The sequence below is a fragment of the Pyrgilauda ruficollis genome, unplaced genomic scaffold (genome assembly GCF_017590135.1).
Source record: "Pyrgilauda ruficollis isolate IOZ18807 unplaced genomic scaffold, ASM1759013v1 scaffold74, whole genome shotgun sequence".
NCBI classification, from domain to species: domain Eukaryota; kingdom Metazoa; phylum Chordata; class Aves; order Passeriformes; family Passeridae; genus Pyrgilauda; species Pyrgilauda ruficollis.
Window position 1 is genome coordinate 3,065,318 of NW_024529266.1, and position 7,837 is coordinate 3,073,154.

Below are 7,837 nucleotides of genomic sequence, written 5' to 3' on the forward strand. Positions count from 1 at the left end.
CTCTGTAGGTTGCTGATAGAGGAAGATGCATTGAGGTATAAATACCATCCTAAACACACCAGCTAGTCTGGCTTTGTCTAAGCAGTGCAGAAGTTTTTTCTGGCCGCCACATTGACTCATCCATGCTACTTTCCTGAGAAACTGGAGCAATATGTGGCATTCTGTCACAGAGACCATTTTCCTAGTCCATAAGCAATCTGATGCTGCTTCATGTGGTTGCTTCTGTTGCCTCATTTTTTTGATCCTCTTGCAACACACATGCAGAAAGGGTAGTGGCAAAGGGGAGACTCAGGAGTATCTGCTCCCCACATTCAGTGTGCCAAATGGCATCCAGCAGAAGGTATCACACATTGGAATTGGTCCCAGGCTGGATGTCTAATCTGTTTAATCCTAGTTTTGCTTTCTGAGTGAAGTTTGTTTCTCCAAACAAGTTAAAAAACCTGTCACAGTTGATTGTGAAAGCTTTACTAGGCCAGTGACATGTCTGGAGTGTAAGCCAAACAATATTCATAAATCCAGAAGGGTAGCATCAGATAAACAAGGATATGAATGATACAAATCTCAGCTTTGATAACCTAGCACATGTGTCACACATGCAGAAACTTCCTCAAGAGGAAAGTGAGCACTTTGAAATCTCTGGTCCTTTTGAAGGCAGTCTGTGTTTGGGAAGAGTGAGTCACAGCAGGGGAATGCAGGGAATGTCAGGAGCGTGATGAAACGGGGCAGGCTGGCTCTGCAGCACAGTGTGGTAGGAGGAAGCTGCCCCTCTGCTTCCCTAGGTGTCTCAGAGGAGCAGGAATATGCTCATCTCTTGCTGGAAATCAGGACTCCTGTACATTATGGCAGCTGGTGTATGCCCATGAACACCAGGGGTGTTACCTGTAAAATGTAATAATCATGACTAGTGCCACGTAGTTCTCTCTGAAAGAGAGAACTGCTCATGCCAGCACTTGGAAAATGTTTGCATATAGGCAGATTCCTTCAGGTTTCAACAACCTTCCTCTGGACTGTCTGAATGATCACTGTGGTCAGCTTTGCAGTGTGGTGATATCACAGGTAGACTCTTAGTCCAAGAACTCTGTGTCTGTGTTTGGTGAGAAAAGTGGACGAGATGAGAGAATCCTCCATAGCAGGAAGCAGAGTCACCAAGAGGACAAAGGAGAACAGTTTCTGTCAGCCATATGGAAAAGAAGCTGAAAGAAAACACACTCTGCTGAAGTAGTCTAGTCAGAGTAGGAGCACACCACTTCTAAAAGTTATTCATTACTCAGGATGTAATGCATTTAGCAGTGTTGTGTTCTCTGGCTTCAGTGGCTTCACAGAAGTGATGTCTGAAAGAAGTATTGGTCTACTGGTTATAAGGTTTCATCACCGATGTCTATTTAACATGAAAAAAAATTGCAATATCTTACATCTGCACTTGAATTGCTTCTGAAATGTTCTTTTGACTGAAGTCTGAAGAATTTCCTGAACCATTTTTGCTTGTTGAGATATCTGTGGTGCAATTTAACCTCTAGTCTGCAGATAATGTTTAGATAAATCTGAGTCTCTGCTTTCCAATATGATAAGCACAGTGAAAACCTTGCTGCCCAGTAAACCAATAAGCACTGCTGAATTTCTGCAGAATTTTAGGAACAGAGACAGACTGGAGGCAAGGTTTGAACAAAAAGGAGAACTCTTGTCGGTTGCTGGCACTGGTGAGAGAACTTGCCTGTATTTGTTCCCAGAGCAGTTTTGTTCATGGTCAAATACACTGTAGAACTGGCAGTTGTCTTTAATTTAAAGGGGTGGTTTTTTTGGCAGTTCCAAAACATATTGAAGTACACTTGCAGATTTTTAAATAACACCAATTGCAGGAAAATGGTACTGAAGACACAGGCTTTGTGCTGAAGAGAAATATCTTTTCCATTGACCATGTTGCTGGACCACTTTTATTCTGGGCAGTATGCATGCCCTTGGGAGAAGAGCTTAAGGACTATGCTGACAGTGTTTCTGAATATCATGCTAAATTTCAGACTACTTGCTTTTACAAAAGGGAAAAATAATGCACAAATAAAGCCCTAAACGATGACATATAAAATGTCTTTGTGCTCTCTCTTGTGTTGTACACACAGTACAAAAGAATTATTTCCTTTGTGTGGCTCAAGAGCTGCTCTGTTAATTTTTTTCTTCTCCACCTTCTCTTGAATTGCATCCATTATGAAAGCAGTTGCTACTTTTTCTTTTTATAGGCTGCTGTACTGACAGTTTATTCAGTTGGTTAGCACAATTACTGCTTTTTGGGTTCTTGCTTTCTGAAGAAATTATGTCATCCCTCTGCAGATGTCTGTAATGTAAATCATCAGAACAAGGCTGGTTATACCCCCATCATGCTTGCTGCGCTTGCAGCTGTGGAAGCAGAGAAGGACATGAGGATAGTGGAGGAACTGTTCAGCTGTGGGGACGTGAATGCTAAAGCCAGCCAGGTCAGTCAAAAGGTTCATGAGGCACAGTTCTTACTGCTGTACTCCTGTGCCTTTTTATTGTTCTTTCCATGCTCCCATCCCTGCTCTTATCAGCTCAAATGTTGCTCTCATTTGCTCTCATCATTTGTGGGAGTTTTATGTATGTTTTTGATTGCTATATACAAAATGGAGCTGTGGAAGAACAGTTGAGCCTCAGAGCTGGACCTCTTCTAAAAATGAAGGTTGCTCATTGTGTGAAAGAATTGTTACTGAATTTTGGGTGGCATTTACAAATTCTGCAGCATTTAGCTCATTTGAATAAACTACAGGTGTCTGAAAACAGATTGGATATCTTCCATTAACTCAATAAATAGCTATGTGAATGTGGGATATGTGATACATAAAAGGATAAAAGGTATTTAAATAATGGCAATCAAAGCCTTGAGAGTACTGTTTAAAACAACTTCCCCCCCCGCCCTCCCCAAAGAAACACAGTGTTTCAAAAAAATAAAAGTGCTTGTGCTTTGTCACTGGTTGTCTCTGTACTTATTTGGGTTTTTCTCTTCTCTCCATGCAGGCTGGTCAGACTGCACTGATGCTAGCTGTGAGTCATGGCCGGATAGACATGGTTAAAGCTTTACTGGCCTGTGGTGCAGATGTCAATATCCAGGATGATGAGGGCTCTACAGCTCTGATGTGCGCTAGTGAGCATGGACATGTGGAGATTGTTAAGCTTCTGCTGGCTCAGCCTGGGTGTAACAGCACCCTGGAGGACAATGTGAGTTGCCTTTCAATGCTTCTGAAATCTGCTTGTGTCAATGTCTGACTCAGAGTGCCAGAGTACCAACCACAATGAATCTTCTGCTTAATTGGTACCAAATGCTGTGATTATTTGGCTAGTATTTTTACTTTTCTAACAGACACACCTGGTAGCAATTTTTGTGGTTAGCTGTAGGTGTGTAGTGGTCAGAAAAGAAAAAAACATTTGTTAGCTCATAGTTAGCTCAACACCTTTCCCTCTTACATTCCTTCCCCCTTTCAAAGGAGATTCCTAGCTTTCAGTTAGGACCTTACCTGGTGACTTAGGGCCTCATTGTGTTGCATTTCTGTGCCCTTGGCAAACATCAGCCCTGCAATTTTTTTGAAACTATATTCACACTGTTCCTACACCATGACTTTTGAGACTATAGGTTCAGTCGTAGTCATGAAGCTACACTGTCCTGACAATGAACAGATACAGACTGTGACTTCAGTGCCAAGTGAGACGCCTGCATATTTCTTGTCTCCAGGCACCATTGCAGCCTATGCTGTCAGCAGGCAATTTGATCTGTAGATTTCTCAAGCTTGAATACATTGACTTAGCTAATTTCTTGCTATGTTCTTGTTAAAATATTTCTTGCATACTTTTCCTTTCTTCCTATTGCTTTACCCACTGAACACTGAAATGGAGCCTGGGTTTAGGATTTGGGAGGGCAGTGGGTGGTTATTTGTTGAAGCTATTGCAGAAAGACAAGCACATAATTTCTCTTCATTCACCCACCAGCTGCAGGAGGCAGCTGAGTTCCTTGTAGTGCTAGTGGTGTGGAACTTCTGGCCAGAGAGGAAAACCTCAGTAAGAAGACCTCAGTGTAACAAACACTTTCAGGAGCAGTCTAAATTATTGCTGCTTGGATGCTGTTAGCATTACCAGATACAAAATCAATAACTACAGCCTTTATGGGGACATGATAACTTAACTATTCCTGTGGCCAGTTTGATAATTTCCCAAGCACAGTTTGCTGCTTATTCGCAGATTTGTCTGTGCTGTGGGATTGTGATTTTTAGCATTCCCCAAGATATTCTGAGTGTTACAGTGATGCTTTTCCAGTCTGCATGATCAGTAGTAAGCTGAGCATCATCCTACTAATGTGTGCCACAGTGATTCAGCACCTCTCTTTAAGAACTTGTGTTGACTGGAGAGTGTTAGCTGTGCATTTGTCATGCATTATATTTTACTGTAGTAGACAGCTCTTCTAGTTCCCTGTCTGTTCAGGACAATTGGATTTATGTATAATTTCTGCCTTTAGTATGATAAGAAGACTTTCCATGTGGATGCTGTCCATTGTGTCCCTTGCTGGACATTTAAAAACTGGTGTCAACCATTCCAATACCAGTGCTACAGCAGTGGCTGGAATATGTGCTTTATCCCTGTGAGACATTTCAAATATTGGCATTATTGTAGGGACTTCTATGTGCAAGAGTCAAAAGCCAGGCAGTGAACCAAGCACCAAATTCATATCACAGGTTGCCTGACATCTGTGTCTTTCTGGACCAAATATGGTCCAGAAAGAAAAATTAATAAAATACTCTTATCAGTAAGTAAAAGCAGACTAGTAGAATACCCTTTGAGCTATAGCACTTTCTGCTTCTACCCTCAACAGCTGTGGTTTATGAAAGCAATGGAATCTTCTGAGAAACAAAGGTGGCAGTATTTGACTAGGAAAGACCATTTGTTTGTATTTAGACTTCCATCAAGGACTATTTGGAATTATGAGTGCAATTTCTCTTAGTGTTGATAGGAGCTATACACAACAATTATCATTTTAACACAGCAATTATCATTATATCTGACCAGCATTTTTCCCTCCCTTATCATCTCTTCTACTTGTTACTGACATTGTAGTTTCCCTGAGACAGCCCAATCTTCTGGTCTTGCACAGCACTACACGTAACAGTACTGTGATAATAGTGTGCTCACTCTTCCACAGCAATAGTCGAGACTCCTCGTTTAGAGAAATTATGAGGCTTTGACAATTGGACTGCCTCATAAAACAGCAGTGCAAGGCTTAAAAAAAACCAACAAATTAAACAAGACTCTAAATGAACCTGTCTGTATGAGCAGTAGGGCCTCCTCTTAGTAACTTCACTTCTCTTTGGGCTGATGGGGCTTTTAAGAGATCTGTTAAAGCATACAAGCACTAATTGTCTTGTTTCTTCCTTTCTTCTCTCAGGATGGCAGCACTGCACTTTCAATAGCCCTGGAAGCTGGACATAAGGACATAGCGGTTCTCCTCTATGCACACGTCAACTTTTCCAAAACCCAGTCACCGGTTAGTACACAACCTCCTGTAGGTTATGTTTTAACTTGCTGCTGTTAAACATAATAGTGAAATGTAAACAAGAAATTTACTCCCTGACCGCTGTACAGCACATGAAATTTTGACTTTTATTCGCAAGACAATTTCTGTGCTGTTAAGTGGAATGTACTTTTTAAAATATACATTGATTGCAGAAGGTTGAAGCCTGGCTGAGGGATAGTTCCTGCTTCTCCTCCTAATTACCTTGGGGTACAGATAGCTCACTAGCAAGGTTCACTGATTCTGGCTAGAGTGTGCAGAGGTGCTGTTGTATTATTTTAATGGTAATTATTGACCTGGAAACTGAAACATAGCTGTTCTAGGTGTTTTGGCAGCTATCCACCTCTCCTCTAGGCCTGGCTCACTCTCCTGATAAACGGCTGCTAAACACCTCAGTGTCTGAACAATGTGCACTTGCAGTTAGTAGGCTGTATAATAGCTGGCACTTTTCTTCTTAAAATTTAAAAAAAGAAATTATCTGTACAATTAAAGGTAAGGAATTGAACAGAGTAATTCTGAGTGTTGTGTTTTCCATCCACTGGCTGGAATAATTTCTCTTTGATTAACTGTTCTTTATTCTCTTTCAGGGCACTCCTAGGCTTAGCAGAAGGACATCTCCTGGTCCCACCCACAGAGCCACATTTGAGTAGTAGTGTATAAATATCTGTAAAAAATCTCTATGCCATCTTTAAGCTGCTAAATGTTACTGTTTTACTGAGACAGATACTGAATGTAATTGTCTTGTGCCTGAACTCACCAGCAAAGTGAAAGCAGAGATCTAGTGCTAAAGGTAGAAAACTGTAAACTTGAAGCAAGCATATAGTTAAGTAGTGCTCAGTGGAGAACCTTAGCCAGAGCTGTTCTTTTGCTCACATACTCACCTTTCTGTACACTGGCATAAATCTTGTTTTTCTTTGTTGTAGATTGTCCTTCCTTATGTTATGTGCAGACTAAGACTTCCAAAGCTATCCATGCAGGGGTGTCCCAGTGGCTTATTTTTAGTCATTCTAGAATATATTTACTGTGCCTAGCCTTCATCACAGTAAGCTTTTCATAAATTTCATTCCAACATGATTTTCATGTTTTTAGTTACTTTGAAATTCAAAAGTTGCCGTTGCTTATGTAGTCATTTCCGTGGATCTTGAGCTGGTGGGTGAGTGGGTAGGTATTGGGGATAGAGCCTCTTGTCAGGTCTGAAGTTCACTAAATAAGTTGTTTCTAATTGGGGATAATGTATAACTTTTTATATAAAAGATACTAGTATCTATAAAATTAACTCACACAGTATTTTCAACATTTTATATTCCATAATAATTAAGCCTACATGAAGAATCACATGTCCTGTTACCATATTTTTATTAACTGTTTCAGTCTGTAATCTCCATACATGTTTATTGGAGAATAAAATTAGAGGTACCAGCTGTATATTCCCCTTGAGTGTAATTGAGTGTACATCTTGGTGTGTATTTATGGAATGCTATTACCTTGTCACATTCACTTTAGTCAAGTGTATTGAAATGTTTGAAGTGCCTTAGACTCTTGCCATATTTTCAGAATAAAATTTCATTATGCTGTTTTACTCCTCTCCTGTTTTACTTGTGATTTGCCATCATCCAGAAAGGCTGCACATTACAACTGCAGCAGGAAAACAAGCTAAATTGGTAAATCAAGGCAGGGAGCACTGGACAGTGCCCACATGAGGTTTTTCCTGCTGAGTGGAAGAACTTTGCCCAAGATGATCTGCCTTTGCTTGTCTTGCAGAGGATGCACCCTTTGCTCTTTGGTTAAGAAGTGACCTTTCTCAGCCATGTGAAGCATCCTGGGGAGGTGTTGAAGGCCTGTGTTCAAGCAGTTAGCTTGAACTGTGACAACTTGGTGAAGGGGATGCTTTTTACTGGCATGGAACCAAGTCCTAACCTAGTGCCTGTGTATCCTTGTCATTTCTGACCTACCTGATTAGACAGAAATACACCTCAGTGCCTTCCTTCAAGGGATCTGAACAGCTCTGTTACTCTCCATCCTTTGTCCTTCTCCCCTTAAGTCCTTATCAAACAGCTTTTCCTACATAGTCCCTTTGAAATAGGGACCCACTGAAGCCATTCTCACTTGGCCTACATTGACTTGGTGACTTGGCATGCCAAGAAGTCTCTGTGGGCCAGACATGGTTAGGCCCAGCACTGCAGGTACGGTGTGATAACCTATGCCAGACTAGTACCCAGTGCTTGGAGTGTCTCCTGAGCAATGGGCAGCTGAAGTATCTCTTGACAGGGGGAGACA

The 7,837-nt window shown here is 41.2% G+C and overlaps 1 protein-coding gene across 3 annotated transcripts in view; it reads left to right on the forward strand.

Annotated features, from left to right (window-relative positions):
* KANK1 (KN motif and ankyrin repeat domains 1) overlaps window positions 1-7,139 on the forward strand; it is a 129,969-nt gene extending 122,830 nt beyond the window's left edge. For all 3 annotated transcript variants that reach the window (XM_041486219.1, XM_041486218.1, XM_041486217.1), the window contains 4 exons: window positions 2,323-2,465; window positions 3,022-3,222; window positions 5,435-5,533; window positions 6,148-7,139. In XM_041486219.1, coding sequence (XP_041342153.1) covers window positions 2,323-2,465; window positions 3,022-3,222; window positions 5,435-5,533; window positions 6,148-6,210 — 506 coding nt within the window. In that variant the 3' untranslated portion in view covers window positions 6,211-7,139. The remainder of the gene's footprint in view (window positions 1-2,322; window positions 2,466-3,021; window positions 3,223-5,434; window positions 5,534-6,147) is intronic.
* Window positions 7,140-7,837: the final 698 nt, after the last annotated feature.